The sequence below is a fragment of the Heterodontus francisci genome, chromosome 7 (assembly GCF_036365525.1).
Source record: "Heterodontus francisci isolate sHetFra1 chromosome 7, sHetFra1.hap1, whole genome shotgun sequence".
Classification (NCBI taxonomy): Eukaryota; Metazoa; Chordata; class Chondrichthyes; order Heterodontiformes; family Heterodontidae; genus Heterodontus; species Heterodontus francisci.
Window position 1 is genome coordinate 1,583,823 of NC_090377.1, and position 24,710 is coordinate 1,608,532.

A 24,710-nucleotide genomic window follows, 5' to 3' on the forward strand; every position below is an offset into this window, starting at 1 on the left:
CTCACTCTCTCTCACCCCACCCTCAGTATAAAACTTTCACTTATAACTCACTCTCTCTCTCACCCCACCCTCAGTATAAAACTTTCACTTATAACTCACTCTCTCTCTCACCCCACCCTCAGTATAAAACTTTCACTTATATCTCACTCTCTCTCTCACCCCACCCTCAGTATAAAACTTTCACTTATAACTCACTCACTCTCTCACCCCACCCTCAGTACAAAACTTTCACATATATCTCACTCTCTCTCACCCCACCCTCAGTATAAAACTTTCACTTATAACTCACTCTCTCACCCCACCCTCAATATAAAACTTTCACTTATAACTCACTCTCTCTCTCACCCCACCCTCAGTATAAAACTTTCACTTATAACTCACTCTCTCTCTCACCCCACCCTCAGTATAAAACTTTCACTTATAACTCACTCTCTCTCACCCCACCCTCAGTATAAAACTTTCACTTATAACTCACTCTCTCTCTCACCCCACCCTCAGTATAAAACTTTCACTTATAACTCACTCTCTCTCTCACCCCACCCTCAGTACAAAACTTTCACATATATCACACTCTCTCTCTCACCCCACCCTCAGTACAAAACTTTCACTTATAACTCACACTCTCACCCCACCCTCAGTATAAAACTTTCACTTATAACTCACTCTCTCACCCCACCCTCAGTATAAAACTTTCACTTATAACACACTCTCTCACCCCACCCTCAGTACAAAACTTTCACATATATCTCACTCTCTCTCTCACCCCACCCTCAGTATAAAACTTTCACTTATAACACACTCTCACCCCACCCTCAGTATAAAACTTTCACTTATAACTCACTCTCTCACCCCACCCTCAGTATAAAACTTTCACTTATAACACACTCTCTCACCCCACCCTCAGTACAAAACTTTCACATATATCTCACTCTCTCTCTCACCCCACCCTCAGTATAAAACTTTCACTTATAACACTCTCTCTCACCCCACCCTCAGTATACAACTTTCACTTATAACTCACTCTCTCACCCCACCCTCAGTATAAAACTTTCACTTATAACTCACTCTCTCACCCCACCCTCAGTATAAAACTTTCACTTATAACACACTCTTACCCCACCCTCAGTATAAAACTTTCACTTACAACTCACTCTCTCACCCCACCCTCAGTATAAAACTTTCACTTACAACTCACTCTCTCACCCCACCCTCAGTACAAAACTTTCACATATATCTCACTCTCTCTCTCTCACCCCACCCTCAGTATAAAACTTTCACATATATCTCACTCTCTCTCTCTCACCCCACCCTCAGTATAAAACTTTCACATATATCTCACTCTCTCTCACCCCACCCTCAGTACAAAACTTGCACATATATCTCACTCTCTCTCTCTCACCCCACCCTCAGTATAAAACTTTCACATATATCTCACTCTCTCTCTCACCCCACCCTCAGTATAAAACTTTCACATATATCTCACTCTCTCTCTCACCCCACCCTCAGTATAAAACTTTCACATATATCTCACTCCCTCTCTCACCCCACCCTGAGTATAAAACTTTCACTTATAACACACTCTCTCTCTCACCCCACCCTCAGTATAAAACTTTCACATATATCTCACTCTCTCTCTCACCCCACCCTCAGTATAAAACTTTCACATATATCTCACTCTCTCTCACACCCCACCCTCAGTATAAAACTTTCACTTATAACTCACTCTCTCACCCCACCCTCAGTATAAAACTTTCACATATATCTCACTCTCTCTCACACCCCACCCTCAGTATAAAACTTTCACTTATAACTCACTCTCTCACCCCACCCTCAGTATAAAACTTTCACATATATCTCACTCTCTCTCACCCCACCCTCAGTATAAAACTTTCACTTATATCTCACTCTCTCTCTCACCCCACCCTCAGTATAAAACTTTCACTTATATCTCACTCTCTCTCTCACCCCACCCTGAGTATAAAACTTTCACTTATAACACACTCTCTCTCTCACCCCACCCTCAGTATAAAACTTTCACATATATCTCACTCTCTCTCTCACCCCACCCTCAGTATAAAACTTTCACTTATAACTCACTCTCTCACCCCACCCTCAGTATAAAACTTTCACTTATAACTCACTCTCTCACCCCACCCTCAGTATAAAACTTTCACTTAGAACACACTCTCTCTCACCTCACCCTCAGAATAAAACTTTCACTGATAACACACACTCTCTCTCACCCCACCCTCAGTATAAAACTTTCTCTTATAACACACTCTCTCACACCACCCTCAGTATAAAACTTTCACTGATAACACACACTCTCTCTCACCCCACCCTCAGTATAAAACTTTCACTTATAACTCACTCTCTCTCACCCCACCCTCAGTATAAAACTTTCACTTATAACTCACTCACTCTCTCACCCCACCCTCAGTACAAAACTTTCACTTATAACTCACTCTCTCACCCCACCCTCAGTATAAAACTTTCACTTATAACTCACTCTCTCTCTCACCCCACCCTCAGTATAAAACTTTCACTTATAACTCACTCTCTCTCTCACCCCACCCTCAGTATAAAACTTTCACTTATAACTCACTCTCTCTCACCCCACCCTCAGTATAAAACTTTCACTTATAACTCACTCTCTCTCTCACCCCACCCTCAGTATAAAACTTTCACTTATAACTCACTCTCTCTCTCACCCCACCCTCAGTACAAAACTTTCACATATATCACACTCTCTCTCTCACCCCACCCTCAGTACAAAACTTTCACATATATCTCACTCTCTCTCTCACCCCACCCTCAGTATAAAACTTTCACTTATATCTCACTCTCTCTCACCCCACCCTCAGTATAAAACTTTCACTTATAACTCACTCTCTCTCTCACCCCACCCTCAGTATAAAACTTTCACTTATAACTCACTCTCTCTCTCACCCCACCCTCAGTATAAAACTTTCACTTATAACTCACTCTCTCTCTCACCCCACCCTCAGTATAAAACTTTCACTTATAACTCACTCTCTCTCTCACCCCACCCTCAGTATAAAACTTTCACTTATATCTCACTCTCTCTCTCACCCCACCCTCAGTATAAAACTTTCACTTATAACTCACTCACTCTCTCACCCCACCCTCAGTACAAAACTTTCACATATATCTCACTCTCTCTCACCCCACCCTCAGTATAAAACTTTCACTTATAACTCACTCTCTCACCCCACCCTCAATATAAAACTTTCACTTATAACTCACTCTCTCTCTCACCCCACCCTCAGTATAAAACTTTCACTTATAACTCACTCTCTCTCTCACCCCACCCTCAGTATAAAACTTTCACTTATAACTCACTCTCTCTCACCCCACCCTCAGTATAAAACTTTCACTTATAACTCACTCTCTCTCTCACCCCACCCTCAGTATAAAACTTTCACTTATAACTCACTCTCTCTCTCACCCCACCCTCAGTACAAAACTTTCACATATATCACACTCTCTCTCTCACCCCACCCTCAGTACAAAACTTTCACTTATAACTCACACTCTCACCCCACCCTCAGTATAAAACTTTCACTTATAACTCACTCTCTCACCCCACCCTCAGTATAAAACTTTCACTTATAACACACTCTCTCACCCCACCCTCAGTACAAAACTTTCACATATATCTCACTCTCTCTCTCACCCCACCCTCAGTATAAAACTTTCACTTATAACACACTCTCACCCCACCCTCAGTATAAAACTTTCACTTATAACTCACTCTCTCACCCCACCCTCAGTATAAAACTTTCACTTATAACACACTCTCTCACCCCACCCTCAGTACAAAACTTTCACATATATCTCACTCTCTCTCTCACCCCACCCTCAGTATAAAACTTTCACTTATAACACTCTCTCTCACCCCACCCTCAGTATACAACTTTCACTTATAACTCACTCTCTCACCCCACCCTCAGTATAAAACTTTCACTTATAACTCACTCTCTCACCCCACCCTCAGTATAAAACTTTCACTTATAACACACTCTTACCCCACCCTCAGTATAAAACTTTCACTTACAACTCACTCTCTCACCCCACCCTCAGTATAAAACTTTCACTTACAACTCACTCTCTCACCCCACCCTCAGTACAAAACTTTCACATATATCTCACTCTCTCTCTCTCACCCCACCCTCAGTATAAAACTTTCACATATATCTCACTCTCTCTCTCTCACCCCACCCTCAGTATAAAACTTTCACATATATCTCACTCTCTCTCACCCCACCCTCAGTACAAAACTTGCACATATATCTCACTCTCTCTCTCTCACCCCACCCTCAGTATAAAACTTTCACATATATCTCACTCTCTCTCTCACCCCACCCTCAGTATAAAACTTTCACATATATCTCACTCTCTCTCTCACCCCACCCTCAGTATAAAACTTTCACATATATCTCACTCCCTCTCTCACCCCACCCTGAGTATAAAACTTTCACTTATAACACACTCTCTCTCTCACCCCACCCTCAGTATAAAACTTTCACATATATCTCACTCTCTCTCTCACCCCACCCTCAGTATAAAACTTTCACATATATCTCACTCTCTCTCACACCCCACCCTCAGTATAAAACTTTCACTTATAACTCACTCTCTCACCCCACCCTCAGTATAAAACTTTCACATATATCTCACTCTCTCTCACACCCCACCCTCAGTATAAAACTTTCACTTATAACTCACTCTCTCACCCCACCCTCAGTATAAAACTTTCACATATATCTCACTCTCTCTCACCCCACCCTCAGTATAAAACTTTCACTTATATCTCACTCTCTCTCTCACCCCACCCTCAGTATAAAACTTTCACTTATATCTCACTCTCTCTCTCACCCCACCCTGAGTATAAAACTTTCACTTATAACACACTCTCTCTCTCACCCCACCCTCAGTATAAAACTTTCACATATATCTCACTCTCTCTCTCACCCCACCCTCAGTATAAAACTTTCACTTATAACTCACTCTCTCACCCCACCCTCAGTATAAAACTTTCACTTATAACTCACTCTCTCACCCCACCCTCAGTATAAAACTTTCACTTAGAACACACTCTCTCTCACCTCACCCTCAGAATAAAACTTTCACTGATAACACACACTCTCTCTCACCCCACCCTCAGTATAAAACTTTCTCTTATAACACACTCTCTCACACCACCCTCAGTATAAAACTTTCACTGATAACACACACTCTCTCTCACCCCACCCTCAGTATAAAACTTTCACTTATAACTCACTCTCTCTCACACCACCCTCAGTATAAAACTTTCACTTATAACTCACACTCTCACCCCACCCTCAGTATAAAACTTTCACTTATAACTCACTCTCTCTCACCCCACCCTCAGTATAAAACTTTCACTTATAACTCACACTCTCACCCCACCCTCAGTATAAAACTTTCACTTATAACTCACACTCTCACCCCACCCTCAGTATAAAACTTTCTCTTATAACACACTCTCTCTCACCCCACCCTCAGTATAAAACTTTCACTTATAACTCACACTCTCACCCCACCCTCAGTATAAAACTTTCTCTTATAACACACTCTCTCTCACCTCACCCTCAGAATAAAACTTTCACTGATAACACACACTCTCTCTCACCCCACCCTCAGTATAAAACTTTCTCTTATAACACACTCTCTCACACCACCCTCAGTATAAAACTTTCACTGATAACACACACTCTCTCTCACCCCACCCTCAGTATAAAACTTTCACTTATAACACACTCTCACCCCACCCTCAGTATAAAACTTTCACTTATAACACACTCTCTCTCTCACCCCACCCTCAGTATAAAACTTTCACTTATAACACACTCTCTCTCACCCCACCCTCAGTATAAAACTTTCACTTATAACACACTCTCTCTCACCCCACCCTCAGTATAAAACTTTCACTGATAACACACACTCTCTCACCCCACCCTCAGAATAAAACTTTCACTTATAACACACTCTCTCTCACCCCACCCTCAGTATAAAACTTTCACTTATAACACACTCTCTCTCTCACCCCACCCTCAGTATAAAACTTTCACTTATAACACACTCTCTCTCTCACCCCACCCTCAGTATAAAACTTTCACTTATAACTCACTCTCTCTCTCACTTCACCCTCAGTATAAAACTTTCACTTATAACACACTCTCTCTCACCCCACCCTCAGTATAAAACTTTCACTGATAACACACACTCTCTCACCCCACCCTCAGAATAAAACTTTCACTTATAACACACTCTCTCTCACCCCACCCTCAGAATAAAACTTTCACTTATAACACACTCTCTCTCACCCCACCCTCAGTATAAAACTCTTTTAATGATAACACTATCTCTCTCACCCCCTGTTCCACCACCATGCTGAGTATAAGACTCTCAGTTTCACTCTGCTTAAGGATCTGTTTTTGTTTTGAATTTCTGTGGTTTTGCTGTTTCCTGTCAGTATTCAGTTAGTTTAAAAATGTTTGCCCTGTACTGTCTGTGTTAAATTTATTGCATGTACTTGTAATATAAGCAAGTGGTTTGATGTTTTTAAACCATCTGGTTTGCTATGATTCAGGTTGTTTTGTTTCCCATGCGTTGAGTTAATAACCAGTGATTAGCTAATGTGACTGATTGATTGAACCAGATAACATTACCAGCAGGTGGCAGTGTGAGATCAGACTTCCTGAGTCTCTCACTGATCCAGTTTGGATTCATTCACACTCGAGTTTCCTGCATCACCGAGACGCACAGGCCTGTAAATGTTTGTGAACAAGAGCAGCTTTCATAGAATGAGACAGCACTGAAGGAGGTTATTCGTCCCACCATGCCTGTGCCAGCCCTATGGGGATATTAAAGAGGTTGGGAATTCTGTTGTGAGTAACTCACCTCCTGACTCCCCAAAGTCTGCCCACCATCTACAAGGCACAAGTCAGGAGTGTGATGGAATACTCTCCACTTGCCTGGATGGGTGCAGCTCCAAAAATACTCAAGAAGCTCAACACCATTCAGGACAAAGCAGCCCGCTTGATTGGCACCCCATCTACAAACATTCACTCCCTCCACCACCGACGCACAGTGGCAGCAGTGTGTACCATCTACAAGATGCACTGCAGCAATGCACCAAGGCTCCTTAGACAGCACCTTCCAAACCCGTGACCTCTACCAACTAGAAGGACAAGGGTAGCAGATACATGGGAACACCACCACCTACAATAAATGCTGGACTTGCCAGCAGCACTCACATCCTGAGAATGAATAATAGAAATACAGATTGAGGGTGGGAGTGAACATCAAAGATTAGGGTGAATTTCACAGATTGCGGGTGGGGTGGATTTCACAAGCTGACAGTGTTGGGGTGTAATTTTGGCTTTCTCCATTCCCTTCCCCCGCCAATAATTCTAGCTGCATGTTCCTTTTCTGGAAGGATTGATCTGTGAGCAATTCCCAGCTCCCACCCCAGGATTGGCCATTGTCTGTGTTCCTTTGTCCCTGCGTGATGTTTGGGAGACTGCATTTATTCCTGAGCCTAAACGATCAGCTGATTCCTGGAAGTGGAGGAGCCGTGTGTTGTGCTGACTCCTTGTCAGGCTTACTTAGTGTGGGTTCAGTGGTGGCGACAGGAAGCTCCATCTCTGCATTCTGCACATATCTTCAGCCTGATGTCATGTTCCAGATGCAGTGTCAGAGGACCAGAGGCCCTCAACCTTTGTGAGTTGCAGTCAGTAACAGGAGCCTTTGTGTGTGCTGGGACAGAGGAGGGGGGAGTGGGCACACAGACTTGCTGACAGTCGCACAGCAGTCTCTCTGTCAAAGCTGATCGCAAATCAGAAAAATGCTGATTTATGAAAAACACAAATCATTTCAAAACTACAGAATGCCCTGGGAGCCTGCAACAATCAGCTAAATCGTAGCAGATATCTGGGATCCAAACCTCTCCCCTCCTGACAGCTCTGACCTGCACTGCGGGATGGGTTATACAGGCATCATTTATCCCAGGACACCTCACCATAGTGGCACTGTACATCCCTCAGCCCAGGGATCTGCTGTATAGATTTATAACCTACATCCTCTCTGCCCTTTACTGGGGTATGGAGTGGTACCTATACCCTTTCTGACCTGAACTCTGAGTTACAGTCCCATATCCGGGCATAAAGGCACAGTGGCGCAGTGGTTAGCACCGCAGCCTCACAGCTCCAGCAACCCGGGTTCAATTCTGGGTACTGCCTGTGTGGAGTTTGCAAGTTCTCCCTGTGTCTGCGTGGGTTTTCTCCGGGTGCTCCGGTTTCCTCCCACAGCCAAAAGACTTGCAGGTTGATAGGTAAATTGGCCATTATAAATTACCCCTAGCATAGGTAGGTGGGAGGGGAATATAGGGACAGGTGAGGATGTGGTAAGAATATGGGATTAGTGTAGGATTAGAATAAATGGGTGGTTGATGGTTGGCACAGACTCGGTGGGCCGAAGGGCCTGTTTCCATGCTGTATCTCTAAACTGGAGCTGAATCTTTACACAATTATAAGCTTTTATTTACAGAGACACACATTACAAATATGCTCCCCCTCCCCCTCAAACCCGACAACCACAGTTTCAGTCTGCTCTTATTTGTATCGGAGCACAAGTGAATCCCCAGTTAATTCCCACCACCTGAATACAAAGAACAAAGAACAAAGAAAATTACAGCACAGGAACAGGCCCTTCGGCCCTCCAAGCCTGCGCCAATCCAAATCCTCTATCTAAACCTGTCGCCTATTTTCGAAGGGTCTGTATCTCTTTGCTTCCTGCCCATTCATGTATCTGTCTAGATACATCTTAAAAGACGCTATCGTGCCCGCATCTACCACCTCCGCTGGCAAAGCGTTCCAGGCACCCACCACCCTCTGCGTAAAGAACTTTCCACGCATATCCCCCTAAACTTTTCTCCTCTCACTTTGAACTCGTGACCTCTAGTAATTGAATCCCCCACTCTGGGGAAAAAGCTTCTTGCTATCCACCCTGTCTATACCTCTCATGATTTTGTACACCTCAATCAGGTCCCCCCTCAACCTCCGTCTTTCTAATGAAAATAATCCTAATCTACTCAACCTCTCTTCATAGCTAGCGCCCTCCATACCAGGCAACATCCTGGTGAACCTCCTCTGCACCCTCTCCAAAGCATCCACATCCTTTTGGTAATGTGGCGACCAGAACTGCACGCAGTATTCCAAATGTGGCCGAACCAAAGTCTTATACAACTGTAACATGACCTGCCAACTCTTGTACTCAATACCCCGTCCGATGAAGGAAAGCATGCCGTATGCCTTCTTGACCACTCTATTGACCTGCGTTGCCACCTTCAGGGAACAATGGACCTGAACACCCAAATCTCTCTGTACATCAATTTTCTCCAGGACTTTTCCATTTACTGTATAGTTCACTCTTGAATTGGATCTTCCAAAATGCATCACCTCGCATTTGCCCTGATTGAACTCCATCTGCCATTTCTCTGCCCAACTCTCCAATCTATCTATATTCTGCTGTATTCTCTGACAGTCCCCTTCACTATCTGCTACTCCACCAATCTTAGTGTCGTCTGCAAACTTGCTAATCAGACCACCTATACTTTCCTCCAAATCATTTATGTATATCACAAACAACAGTGGTCCCAGCACGGATCCCTGTGGAACACCACTGGTCACACGTCTCCATTTTGAGAAACTCCCTTCTACTGCTACTCTCTGTCTCCTGTTGCCCAGCCAGTTCTTTATCCATCTAGCTAGTACACCTTGGACCCCATGCGCCTTCACTTTCTCCATCAGCCTACCATGGGGAACCTTATCAAACGCCTTACTGAAGTCCATGTATATGACATCTACAGCCCTTCCCTCATCAATCAACTTTGTCACTTCCTCAAAGAATTCTATTAAGTTGCTAAGACATGATCTTCCTTGCACAAAACCATGTTGCCTATCACTGATAAGCCCATTTTCTTCCAAATGGGAATAGATCCTATCCCTCAGTATCTTCTCCAGCAGCTTCCCTGCCACTGACGTCAGGCTCACCGGTCTGTAATTACCTGGCATAAATACAATTAAACACTCAATTAATATAAATGAACACTCTGGAGTATGGAGCTGTATCCCCTCTGACCAGTTCTGGTGTACAAGGGTAGTATAGTGGTTCCGTTACTGTACTAGTAATCCAGAGGCTGAATGAGTGATTGAGAGCCATGAGTTCAAATCCCACCAAGGCAGCTGTGGACTTTAAATTCAGTTTATTAAATAAATCTGCAATCGAAAGCTAGTCTCAGTAATGGTAACCATGAAACTACTGGATTGACATAAAAGCTCATCTGGTTCACTAATACCCTTTCAGGAAAGAAATCTGCCAACCTCACCTGGTCTGGCCTACATGTGACTGCAGACCCACAGCAATGTGGTTAACTGTTAACTGCCCTCTGAAATAACCTAGCAAGCCACTATGAAAATGTCTGATAGGAATACAACCAGACAGACCACCTGGCATCGACCTAGGCACCGGAAATGACAACGGCAAACCCAGCCCTGTTGACCCTGCAAAGTCCTCCTTACTAACATCTGGGGGCTTGTGCCAAAGTTGGGAGAGTTGTCCCACAGACTAATCAAACAACAGCCTGACATAGTCATACTCACAGAATCATACCTTACAGACGATGTCCCAGACACTGCCATTGCCATTCCTGGCCAAGTCCTGCCCCCCCAGTCAGGACAGACCCACCAGAGTTGGCAATACAGTTCTATAAAATCAGGAGGGAGGGGCCCTGGGAGTCCTCAACATTGTTTCATGACATCAGGTCAAACATCAGCAAGGAAACCCCCTGCTGGTTACCTCCATCAACTGATGAATTAGTGCTTCTCCATGTTGAATACCACTTGGAAGAAGCACTGAGGGTAACAAGGGCACAGAATGTACACTGCATGGGAGACCAACAGTGGCTTAGTGACACCATGATTGACCGAGCTGGCCAAGACCTGAAGGCGAGAGAACCAACAAAAGGCAAGAAATCCCGACATTACACTCCATCGTGTTGTGTGGCACTACCACCGTGCTAAACTGGATAGATTTCAAACAGATCTAGCAGCTCAAAACTGGGCATCCATGAGGTGCTGTGGGCCATCAGCAGCAGAATTGTATTCAACCACAATCTGTAACCTCATGGCCTGGCATATCCCCCACTCTACCATTACCATCAAGCGAGGAAGAGTGTTGGAGGACATGCCAGGAGCAGCACCAGGCATAACTAAAAATGAGGCGTCAGCTTGGTGAATCTACAACACAGGACTACTTGCATGCCAACAACGGCAGCAGCATGATATAGACAGAGCTATATCCCATAATTAACGGATCAGATCAAAGCTCTGCAGTCCTGCCACATCCAGTCGTGAATGATGGTGGACAATTAAACAATTAACAGGAAGAGGAGACTATACAAATATCCCCATCCTGAATGATGGGGGAGCCCAGCACATCAGTGCGAAAGATAAGGCTGAAGCATTTGCAACAATCTTCAGCCAGAAGTGCCGAGTTGATGATCCATCTCAGCCTCCTCCTGTAGTCCCCAGCATCACAGATGCCAGACTTCAGCCAATTCGATTCACTCCGCGTGATATTAAAAAACGGCTGAAGGAACTGGATACTGCAAACGCGATGGGCTCGGACAACATTCCGTCAATAGTACTGAAGACCTGTGCTCCAGAACTAGCATGCCTAAGTCAATGGGAATCTGCAGGAAAACTCTCCATTGGTTGTAGTCATACTAGCACAAAGGAAGATGGTTGTGGTTGTTGGAGGTCAATAGTCTCAGCCCCAGGACATCACTGGAGGAGTTTCTCAGGGTTTCTCAGTGTGGGAAAATGGCGCACTGACACGGAACACAAAAGTCCGAGTGTATCAGGCCTGTGTCCTCAGTACCTTGCTCTACGGCAGCGAGGCCTGGACAACGTATGCCAGCCAAGAGCGACGTCTCAATTCATTCCATCTTCGCTGCCTTCGGAGAATACTTGGCATCAGGTGGCAGGACTATATCTCCAACACAGAAGTCCTTGAAGCGGCCAACATCCCCAGCTTATACACACTACTGAGTCAGCGGCGCTTGAGATGGCTTGGCCATGTGAGCCGCATGGAAGATGGCAGGATCCCCAAAGACACATTGTACAGCGAGCTCGCCACTGGTATCAGACCCACCGGCCGTCCATGTCTCCGTTATAAAGACGTCTGCAAACGCGACATGAAATCGTGTGACATTGATCACAAGTCGTGGGAGTCAGTTGCCAGCATTCGCCAGAGCTGGCGGGCAGCCATAAAGACAGGGCTAAATTGTGGCGAGTCGAAGAGACTTAGTAGTTGGCAGGAAAAAAGACAGAGGCGCAAGGGGAGAGCCAACTGTGCAACAGCCCCAACAAACAAATTTCTCTGCAGCACCTGTGGAAGAGCCTGTCACTCCAGAATTGGCCTTTATAGCCACTCCAGGCGCTGCTTCACAAACCACTGACCACCTCCAGGCGCGTATCCATTGTCTCTCGAGATAAGGAGGCCCAAAAGAATAAGCACAAAGGAAGATGGTTGTGGTTGTTGGAGGTCAATAGTCTCAGCCCCAGGACATCACTGGAGGAGTTTCTCAGGGTAGTGTCCTTTGCAGTTTCAACAATGATCTTCCCACCATCGGGGCGGCACAGTGGTTAGCACTGCAGCCTCACAGCTCCAGGGACCCGGGTTCAATTCTGGGTACTGCCTGTGTGGAGTTTGCAAGTTCTCCCTGTGACCGCGTGGGTTTTTGCCGGGTGCTCCGGTTTCCTCCCACCACCAAAGACTTGCAGGTGGTAGGTAAATTGGCTATTGTAAATTGCCCCTAGTGTAGGTAGGTGGTAGGGAATATGGGATTACTGTAGGGTTCGTATAAATGGGTGGTTCTTGGTCGGCACAGACCCGGTGGGCCGAAGGGCCTGTTTCAGTGTTGTATCTCTAAATAAATAAAGTAAGTTCATTAGTGGGGATGTTTGCTGATGATTGCACACTATTCAGTTATTTTCACGACTCCTCAGGTACTGATGCAGTCCAGGTCCAGATGGAGCAAGACCTGGACATCATCCAGGCTTGGGCTGATAAGTGGCAAGTGACATTTGTGCCACATAAGTGCCAGGCAATGACCATCTCCAACAAAAGAGAATCTAACCATCAACATTCAACAGCATTACTATCATTGATTCCCCCACCATCAACTTGCTGGGGGTTGCCATTGACCAGAAACTGAACTGGACCAGCCATATAAATACTGTGTAATTACACCATATTGTGTAATGAGGTGGGATTAATTAATGATCTCATTGTTAAGGATCCTCTAGGGAAGAGTGATCATAGCATGCTAGAATTTCAAATTCAGTTTGAGGACGAGAAACTGGAGTCCCACACGAGCGTTCTGGAGTTAAACAAAGGTAATTACATAGGCATGAGGACAGATTTGGCCCTAGTGGACTGGGCAGGAAGCCTACAAGGTAGGACAGTTGATGAGCAGTGGCAGATGTTTAAGGAGACATTCAATTCCTCCCAACAAAAATATATTCCAGAGAGGAAGAAAGATTCTAAGAGGGGGAAAACATCCATGGCTAAGCAAGGAAGTTAAGGATAACATAAAGACAAAAACTAAGGCATACAATATTGCAAAGGCCAGTGGCAGGCTGGAAGATTGGGCAACTTTTAAAGATCAACAAAGGGTTACTAAAAAAATAATAAAAAGAGCAAAGGTAAATTATGAAAGAAAACTAGCGCAAAATATAAAAACGGATAGCAAAAGCTTCTATAAGTATATAAAAGGGAAGAGAGTAGCTAAAGTGAATGTTGGTCCCTTGGAGGATGAGACTGGGGAGTTAATAGAAGGGAAACACAGAAATGGCGGAGACACTAAATCAGTATTTTGCCTCAGTTTTCACGGTGGAGGACACTAGTACCATCACAATAGTAACAGGTAATGCAGAGGTTATAGAAAGGGAGGAACTTTGAACAATCATCATCACTAGGGAAAAAGTACTGAGCAAACTATTGGGATTGAAGGCAGACAAGTCCTCAGGGCCTGATGGCCCACATCCTAGGGTCTTAAAGGAAGTGGCAGCGGAGATAGTGGATCCATTGGTTATAATATTCCAAAATTCCCTGGATGTGAGAAAGGTTCCAGTGGATTGGAAGAATGCTAATATAACACCCTTATTCAAAAAGGGAGGAAGGCAGAAAGTAGGAAACTACAGACCAGTTAGTTTAACATCTGTCATTGGGAAATTGTTAGAATTATTAAGGAAGTAATAACAGGACATTTAGAAAGTCAAAACGCAATCCATCAGAGTCAGCGTGGTTTTATGAAGGGTAAATCGTGTTGGACTAATTTTCTAGAATTATTCGAAGATGTAAGAAGTAAAGTGGACAATGGGGATCCTGTAGATGTAGTATATCTGGACTTCCAGAAGGCATTTGATAAGGTGCCATACGAAAGGTAAGATCACATGGGATTAGGGGCAATTTATTAGCTTGGATAGAGGATTGGCTAACCAACAGAAAACAGAGAGTCGGGATAAATGGGTCCTTTTCTGGTTGGCAAGATGTAACTAGTGGGGTGTCACAGGGTTCAGTCCTCGGGCTCCAACTATTTACAATCTATATTAATGACTTGGATGCAGGGATAGAAGGTACTAAAGCCAGATTTGCAGATGACACTAAAATAGGTGGGATAGTAAGTTGCAATAAAGAAATAAGAAATTTACAAATGGATATGGATAGATTAGATAAATGGAACAAAATCTGGCAGATGCAGTTTAACGTGGATAAGTGTGAGGTTATCCATTTTGGTCGGAAGAATAGAAAGGCAAATTATTATCTAAATGGAGAGAAACTTCAGAGTGCTTCAGTGCAGAGGGATCTGGGTGTCCTCGTGCATGAATCACAGAAAACTAGTTTGCAGGTGCAGCAGGTGATAAGGAAGGCAAATGGAATTTTGGCATTTATTGCTAAAGGAATAGAGTATAAAAGTAGGGAAGTGTTGCTGCAACTGGACAAGGCATTAGTGAGACCGCACCTGGAGTATTGCATACAGTTTTGGTCCCCTTACTTGAGGAGGGATGTAGTTGCATTGGAGGCAGTTCAGATGAGGTTCACTAGATTGATTCAGAGATGAGGGGTTTGTCTTATAAAGAGAGATTGAGCAGTTTAAGCCTTTACTCTCAAGAGTTTAGAAGAATGAGAGGAGATCTAATTGAGGTATATAAGATGATTAAGGGGATTGACAAAGTAGACGTAGAGAGGATGTTTCCTCATGTGGGACAATCTAGAACGTGAGGTCATAGTTTTAGGATAAGGGATAGCAGATTTAAAACAGAGATGAGGAGAAATTACTTCTCTCAAAGGGTCGTGAGTCTGTGGAATTCACTACCCCAGAGTGCGGTGGATGCTGGGACATTGAGTAAATTTAAGGAGGAGATAGACAGATTTTTAATTAGTAATGGGTTGTAGGGTTATGGAGAATGGGCAGGAAAATGGAGTTGAGGCCGAGATGAGATCAGCCATGATCGTATTAAATGGCGGAGCAGGCTCGAGGGGCTGAATTGCCTACTCCTGCTCCTAGTTCTTGTGTTCTTACATAAATACTGTGGCTACAAGAGCAGGTCAGAGGCTGGGAATGCTCTGACTCCCCAAAGCCTGTCCACCATCTACAAGGCACAAGTCAGGAGTGTGATGAAATACTCTCCATTTGCCTGGATGAGTGCAGTTCCAACAACACTCAAGAAGCTCAACGCCATCCTACTGACCAGAGCGGTGGCAGGCGGACCTGGGAGGAGGCTGATCCGGAGCGGGACCTGAGAAAGTAGAGTGCGGTAAAGGCCTGCTTAGGTAGGGAAAAAGAATCCGACCTGAACCCAACCGATCCACAGCAGACCCGAGCCCGACCCCACTCGGCCCGACCATCCCTTTACTTACCTGCCGACTAGGAAATTCTGCGAAGCTGCAGCGCATGCGTGATGACATCATAATGACATCACGCGTTCACTCAGTTTCGTCCCGGACTCCCAACTCAGCTAAGTTTTTTATTTTTAATACTTACCGGCAGAGCACTTAACGTGTGTGTCTGGCCCGGCCTGACCCAAGCCCGAAAGCCGGGCCCAACAGAGGGGCCCGACCCAACCCGAACCCACACATGTTGTTGGGTCCCGTCGGGTTCAGGTCGGGTAGCAGGCCTATAGAGCGCGGAACTTGATGCCCATACTTACCTAGTGACCGGAGCGGCAGCTGTCTCTCTCTCTCTCTCTCTCTCTCTCTGTCTCTCTCTCTCTCTCTCTGTCTGTCTCTCTCTCTCTCTCTGTCTGTCTCTCTCTCTCTCTCTCTCTCTCTCTCTCTCTCTCTCTCTGTGTGTCTCTCTCTCTCTCTCTCTCTGTGTCTGTCTCTCTCTCTCTCTCTCTCTCTCTCTGTCTCTCTCTCTGTCTCTCTCTCTGTCTCTCTCTCTCTCTCTGTTCCTCTCTCTGTGTGTGTCTCTCTCTCTCTGTCTGTCTCTCTCTCTCTCTGTCTCTCTCTGTTCCTCTCTCTGTCTCTCTGTGTGTCTCTGTCTCTCTGTGTGTCTCTGTCTCTCTGTGTGTCTCTGTCTCTCTCTCTCTCTCTCTTTGTGCCGGCGCACGCTGAGATTCCAACGAGGGGAAAAAAAAACTTACTGACATCACGGGAAATCTGCAAGGTGATTGGTTGGGTGAGTAACAGCTGTTAGTGCATTTAAATAGCTTAAAATAAGGGAATGTTTTTTTTGAAAAAAACCTCAAAACCTACCGTATAAGTGATAGGTGAGTACTATCTCCTCCCAGTATTGAAGGCACTGGATACTGCAAAGGCTATGGGCCCTGACAATATTCCAGCAATAGTACTGAAGACCTGTGCTCCAGAACTTGCCGCACCCCTAGCCAAGCTGTTCCAGTACAGCGACAACACTGGCATCTACCCTGCAATGTGGAAAATTGCCCAGGTATGTCCTGTACACAAAAAGCAGGACAAATCCAACCCGGACAATTACCGCCCCATCAGCCTACTCTCAATCATCAGTAAAGTGATGGAAGGTGTCATCAACAGTGCCATCAAGCGGCACTTGCTTAGCAATAACCTGCTCAGTGCCGCTCAGTTTGGGTTCCGCCGGGCCACTCAGCTCCTAACCTCATTACAGCCTTGGTTCAAACATGGACAAAAGAGCTGAACTCGAGAGGAGAGGTGAGAATGACTGTCCTTGACATCAAGGCAGCATTTGACCGAGTATGGCATCAAGGAGCCCTAGCAAAACTGAGGTCAATGGTAATCAGCGGGAAAACCCTCTGCTGGTTGGAGTCATACCTAGCGCAAAGGCCGATGGTTGTGGTTGTTGGAGGTCAATCATCTGAGCTCCAGGACATCACTGCAGGAGTTCCTCAGGGTAGTGTCCTAGGCCCAACCATCTTCAGCTGTTTCATCAATGACCTACCTTCAATCATAAGGTCAGAAGTGGGGATGTTCGCTGGTGATTGCACAATGTTCAGCACCATTCGTGACTCCTCAGATACTGAAGCAGTCCGTGTAGAAATGCAGCAAGACCTGGACAATATCCAAGCTTGGGCTGATAAGTGGCAAGTAACATTCGCGCCACACAAGTGCCAGGCAATGACCATCTCCAACAAGACAGAATCTAACCATCTCCCCTTGACATTCAATGGCATTACCATCGCTGAATCCCCCACTATCAACATCTTAGGGGCTACCATTGACTGGGAACTGACCTGGAGTAGCCATATAAATAGCGTGGCTACAAGAGCAGGTCAGAGGCTAGGAATCCTGAGGCGAGTAACTCACCTCCTGACTTCCCAAAGCTTGTCCACCATCTACAAGGCACAAGTCAGGAGTGTGATGGAATACTCTCCACTTGCCTGGATGGGTGCAGCTCCAACAACACAAGAAGCTTGGCACCATCCAGGACAAAGCAGCTCGCTTGATTGGCACCCCATCTACAAACATTCACTCCCTCCACTACCGATGCACAGTGGCAGCAGTGTGTACCATCTACAAGATGCACTGCAGCAATGCACCAAGTCTCCTTAGACAGCACCTTCCAAACCCGCGACATCTACCAACTAGAAGGACAAGGGCAGCAAATGCATGGGAACATCACCACCCGCAAGTTCCCCTCGAAGTCACACACCATCCTGACTTGGAACTATATCACTGTTCCTTCACTGTCGCTGGGTCAAACTCCTGGAACTCCCTTCCTAACAGCACTGTGGGTGTACCTACCTCACATGTACTGCAGCGGTTCAAGAAGGCAGCTCACCACCACCTTCTCAAGGGCAATTAGGAATGGGCAATAAATGCTGGCCTGGCCAGTGACACCCACATACCTGAATGAATAAAAAAAACTACTAAAGTGTGTTTTTTTTTAATTAGTGTAATTTATTAAAAACTTTAGATTGTAGTGGGTAGTGTTTGGAGTAGAACAAGGCCCTGACTGTAATTAGTATTTTTTATAGGGAGTAACCAATTAATCTAAAGGTAAGTCATGACAGGAGAGCTCAGCCCCATGATATGCTCCTCCTGTGCTATGTGGGAAATCAGGGACGCTTCCAGTGTCCCTGACGACCATGTGTGCAGGAGGTGTATCCATCCGCAGCTACTGACTACCCGCATTACGGAGCTGGAGCTGCGGGTGGATTCACTGTGGAGCATCCGCGATGCTGAGGACGTCGTGGATAGCACGTTTAGTGAGATGGTCACACCGCAGGTAATGGCTGCACAGGCAGAAAAGGGATGGGTGACCACCAGGCGGAGTAATAGGCGAAGGCAGGTAGCGCAGGAGTCCCCTGTGGTCATCCCCCTCTCAAACAGATATACCGCTTTGGATACTGTTGGGGGGGGATGACCTCCCAGGGGAAAGCAGCAACAGCCAAGTTCTTAGCACCACAGATCGCTCTGCTGCACAGCAGGGGAGGAAAAAGAGTGGGAGAACCATAGTAATAGGAGATTCAATTGTAAGGGGAACAGACAGGCATTTCTGTGGCTGAAAAGGAGACTCCAGGATGGTATGTTGCCTCCCTGGTGCTAGGGTCAAGGATGTCACGGAGCGGCTGCAGGACATTCTGAAGGGGGAGGGTGAGCAGCCAGAGGTCGTGGTACACACTGGTACGAATGACACAGGTAGAAAAAGGGATGAGGTCCTGCAAGACGATTTTAAGGAGTTAGCAGCTAAATTAAAAAGCAGGACCTCAAAGATAGTAATCTCAGGATTACTTCCTGTGCCACGTGTTAGTGAGTATAGGAACAGGAGAATAGTCCAGATGAATGCGTGGCTGGAGAAATGGTGCAGGAGAGAGGGATTTAGATTCCTGGGACATCGGGACCGGTTGTGGGGAAGATGGGACCTGTACAAGCGGGAAGGGTTACACCCAGGCAGGACCAGAACCGATGTCCTCGCAGGGCCGTTTGCTAAGATGACTAAGAATGTTAAAAAGACAAGGCTAAAGGCATTGTGTCTCAATGCGCAGAGTATTGGCAATAAGGTAGGCGAATTCGCCACGCAAATAGATGTAAATGGATACGATATAGTTGCGATTACGGAGACATGGCTGCAGGGTGACCAAGGATGGGAACTGAACACCTAGGGGTATTCAATATTTAGGAAGGACAGACAAAAAGGGAAAGGAGGTGGAATAGCATTGTTAGTAAAAGAAGAAATCAATACAATAGTGAGGAAGGATATTAACTCAGAGAATCCTGATGTGGAATCTGTATGGGTGGAGCTAAGAAACACCAAGGGGCAGAAAACTTTGGTGGGGGTTGTATATAGACCCCCAAACAGCAGTGGTGATGTAGAGAAGGACATTTAACAGGAAATTAGAGACGCATGCAATAAGGGTGCAACTGTAATTATGGGTGATCTTGATCTACATATAGATTGGGCAAACCAAATTAACAATAATACTGTAGAGGAGGAATTCCTGGAGTGCATACGTTATGGTTTTTTGGACCAATATGTTGAGGAACCAACTAGAGAATAGGCCATCCTAGACTGGGTATTGTGTAATGAGAAAGGATTAGTTAATAATCTTGTTGTGCGGTGTCCCTTGGGGAAGAGCGACCATAACATGATAGAATTCTTCATTAAGATGGAGAGTGAGAGAGTTGATTCTGAGACGAGGGTCCTGAATCTAAATAAAGGAAACTATGAAGGTATGAGGGCGGCACAGTGGCGCAGTGGTTATCACTGCAGCCTCACAGCTCCAGCGACCTGGGTTCAGTTCTGGGTACTGCCTGTGTGGAGTTTGCAAGTTCTCCCTGTGACCACGTGGGTTTCTGCCGGGTGCTCCGGTTTCCTCCCACTGCCAAAGACGTGCAGGTTGATAGGTAAATTGGCCATTGTAAATTGCCCCTAGTGTAGGTAGGTGGTAGGGAATATGGGATTAATGTAGAGTTAGTATAAATGGGTGGTTGATGGTCGGCACAGACTCGGTGGGCCAAAGGGCCTGTTTCAGTGCTGTATCACTCTGTGAGGCACAAGTTGGCTATGATAGATTGGGGAATGTTACTTAAAAGGTTGACAGTGGATAGGCAATGGCTGGCATTTAAAGAGCGCATGGATGAATTACTACAATTGTTCATTCCTGTCTGGTGCAAAAATAAAACAGGAAGGGTGGCTTAACTGTGGCTTACAAAAGAAATTAGGGATAGTATTAGATCCAAGGAGGAGAAATATAAAATGGCCAGAACAAGCAGCAAACCTGAAGATTGGGAGCAGTTTAGAATTCAGCAAAGGAGGACAAAGGGATTGATTAAGAAGGGGAAAATAGAGTATGATGGTAAGCTTGCAGAGAACATAAAAACTGACTGTAAAAGCTTCTAGAGATACGTGAAGAGAAAAAGATTAGTGAAGACAAATGTGGGTCCCTTACAGTCAGAAACAGGGGAATTTATAATGGGGAACAAAGAAATGCCAGACCAATTAAATACATACTTTGGTTCTGTCTTCACAAAGGAGGACACAAATTACCTCCCAGAAATGTTGGGGAACATAGGGTCTAGTGAGAAGGAGGAACTGTATGAAATCAGTATTAGTAGGAAAATGCTGTTAGGGAAATTGATGGGATTGAAGACCGATAAATCCCCAGGGCCTAATAATCTACATCCCAGAGTACTTAAGGAAGTGGCCCTAGAAATAGTAGATGCATTGCTGGTCATTTTTCAAAATTCTAGAGACTCTGGAACAGTTCCAACAGATTGGAGGGTAGCTAATGTAACCCCACTATTTAAAAAAGGAGGGAGAGAGAAAACAGGGAATTATAGACCGGTTAGCCTGACATCAGTAGTGGGGAAAATGCTAGAATCCATTATTAAAGATGCAATAGCAGAGCACTTGGAAAACAATGACAGGATCGGACAAAGTCATCATGGATTTATGAAAGGGAAATCATGCTTGACAAATCTACCGGAATTTTTTGAGAATGTAACTAGGAGAATAGATAAGGGAGAACCAGTGGATGTGGTGTATTTGGACTTTCAGAAAGCTTTCGATAAGATCCCACATAAGAGATTAGCATGCAAAATTAAATCACATGGGATTGGGGGTAAGGTACTGACATGGATAGAGAACTGGTTGGCAGACAGGAAACAAAGAGTAGGAATAAACTGGACTTTTTCCGAACGGCAGGCAGTGACTAGTGGGGTACCGCAGGGATCAGTGCTAGGACCCCAGCTATTCACAATATATATTAATGATATAGATGAGGGAATTAAATGTAATATATCAAAGTTTGCCGATGACACAAAGCTGGGTGGGAGTGTGAGCTGTGAGGAGGATGCAGAGAAGCTCCAGTGTGATTTGGACAGGTTGAGTGAGTGGAAAAATACATGGCAGATGCAGTATAATGTGGATAAATGTGAGGTTATCCACTTTGGTGGCAAAAACAGAAAGGCAGATTATTATCTGAACGACGATAGATTGGGAAAGGGGGAGGTTCAGCGAGACCTGGGTGTCCTTGTGCACCAGTCGCTGAAAGTAAGCATGCAAATGATATGTTGACCTTCATAGCGAGAGGATTCGAGTACAGGAGCAGGGATGTCTTGCTGCAATTATACAGGGCCTTGGTGAGACCACATCTAGAGTACTGTGTGCAGTTTTGGTCTCCTTATCTGAGGAAGGATGTTCTTGCTATGGAGGGAGTGCAGCGAAGGTTCACCAGACTGATTCCTGGGATGGCGGGATTGATGTATGAAGAGAGATTGGGTCGATTAGGCTTGTATTCGCTAGAGTTTAGAAGAATGAGAGGGGATCTCATAGAAACCTACAAAATTCTACCAGGACTGGACAGACTAGATGCAGGAAGGATGTTCCCGATGGCGGGGGAGTCCAGGACCCGGGGTCACAGTCTAAGGATAAGGGGTAAGCCATTTAGGACTGAGATGAGGAGGGATTTCTTCACCCAGAGAGTGATGAACCGGTGGAATTTGTTACCACAGAAAGCAGTTGAGGCCAAATCATTAAATATATTCAAGAAAAAGAGTTAAATATAGTTCTTAGGGCTAATGGGATCAAGGGATACGGGGAGAAAGCGGGAACAGGGTACTGAGTTTGGATGATCAGCCATGATCGAACTGAATGGCAGTGCAGGCTCAAAGGGCCGAATGGCCGACTCCTGCTCCTATTTTTTCTATGTTTCTATCCAGGAAAAAGCAGCCCGTTTGATTGGCGCCCCATCTACCACCTTAAACATTCACTCCCTTTACCACCGACGCACAGTGGCAGCAGTGTGTACCATTTAAAAGATACCCTGCAGCAATGCACCAAGGCTCCTTCGACAGCACCTTCCAAACCTGTGACCTCTACCAACTAGAAGGACAAGGGCAGCAAATGCATGGGAACATCACCACCTGCAAGTTCCCCTCCAAGTCACACACCATCCTGACTTGGAACTATATCGCTGTTCCTTCACTGTCGCTGGGTCAAAATCCTGAAACTCCCTTCCTAACAGCACTGTGGGTGTACCTACCTCACATGGACTGCAGTGGTTCAAGAAGGCAGCTCACCACCACCTTCTCAAGGGCAATTAGGGATGGGCAATAAATGCTGGCCTGGCCAGTGACGCCCACATCCCATGAGCGAATAAAAGAAAACCCTCTACCCATTTTGACCCAAATTCTGGGGTGCACAGCTGTACACTGTACTGCTCTGTGCTGAATTCTGAGGTACAGAGCTGTACCCTGTACCTCTTAGCCCCTGTCATGAGCGGGGTGGGGGGTTGGTGGTTGGATGCGCCTGGTTCCTGCCCCTGGCTCTCTCCGTATTCGATCATTGATGCTCCTCTCCCTCTGTTTCAGGCTGCTGATTCCCGTGATTCCATGTCCATGGCGCTCTATTCCCAGTGTTTCTCCTGGATCATTCGGAAAATCAACGCAAAGATCAAAGGGAAGGACAGCTTCAAATCTATCGGCATACTCGACATCTTCGGCTTCGAGAACTTTGAGGTGGGTGGAGAGTTTAGGTCCTAACAGGAGAGGGTGGAGGGAGCTGTCTCCACATGCTCTGGTCCAGCCACAGGTGAAGGATCAGCTTCAAAGGGTGAGGGGTTGAGAGGTTGTGGTGAGGTGTCAAGGGGTGAGAGGTCAAGGAGTGCAGGACTGACACTGACTCTTTCTCTCCCCAGATTAACCGATTTGAACAATTTAACATCAACTTTGCAAATGAGAAACTGCAGGAATACTTCAACAAACACATCTTCTCCCTGGAACAGCTAGAGTACAACAGGTTAGTCATACCTAGCACAATCATCTCAGTCCCAGGACATCACTGCAGGAGTTCTTCCGGGTAGTGTCCTAGGCCCAACCATCTTCATCAATGACCTTCCCTCCATCATAAGGTCAGAAGTGGGGATGTTCGCTGATGATTGCACAATGTTCAGCACCAATCACGACTCCTCAGAGACTGAAGCAGCCCATGCCCAGATGCAGCAAGACCTGGACAATATCCAAGCTACGCCTGATAAGTGGCAAGTAACATTTGCGCCACACAAGTGCCAGGCAATGACCATCTCCAACAAGAGAGAATCTAACCATCTCCCCTTGACATTCAATGGCATTACCATCGCTGAATCCCCCACTATCAACATCCTTGGGGCTACCACTGACCAGAAACTGAACTGGAGTAGCCATATAAATACTGTGGCTACAACAGCATGTCAGAGGCTGGAAAAACTGCGAGTAACTCACCTCCTGACTCCCCAAAGCCTGTCCACCATCTACAAGGCACAAGTCAGGAGTGTGATGGAATACTCTCCACTTGCCTGGATGGGTGCAGCTCCAACAACAGTCAAGAAGCTCAACACCATCCAGGACAAAGCAGCCCGCTTGATTGGCACCCCATCTACAAACATTCACTCCCTCCACCACCGACGTATAGTGGCAGCAGTGTGTACCATCTACAAGATGCACTGCAGCAACTCACCAAGTCTCCTTTGACAGCACCTTCCAAACTCGCGACCTCTACCAACTAGAAGGACAAGGGCAGCAAATACATGGGAACATCACCTGCAAGTTCCCCTCCAAGTCACACACCATCCTGACTTGGAACTATATTGCCATTCCTTCACTGTCGCTGGGTCAAAATC

The 24,710-nt window shown here is 45.6% G+C and overlaps 1 protein-coding gene across 2 annotated transcripts in view; it reads left to right on the top strand.

Annotated features, from left to right (window-relative positions):
• Positions 1-24,710, top strand: part of LOC137371810 (unconventional myosin-X-like) — a 518,005-nt gene that overhangs the window by 236,648 nt on the left and 256,647 nt on the right. For both annotated transcript variants that reach the window (XM_068034697.1, XM_068034696.1), the window contains 2 exons: positions 23,425-23,571; positions 23,751-23,851. In XM_068034697.1, the coding sequence (XP_067890798.1) occupies positions 23,425-23,571; positions 23,751-23,851 (248 nt within the window). The remainder of the gene's footprint in view (positions 1-23,424; positions 23,572-23,750; positions 23,852-24,710) is intronic.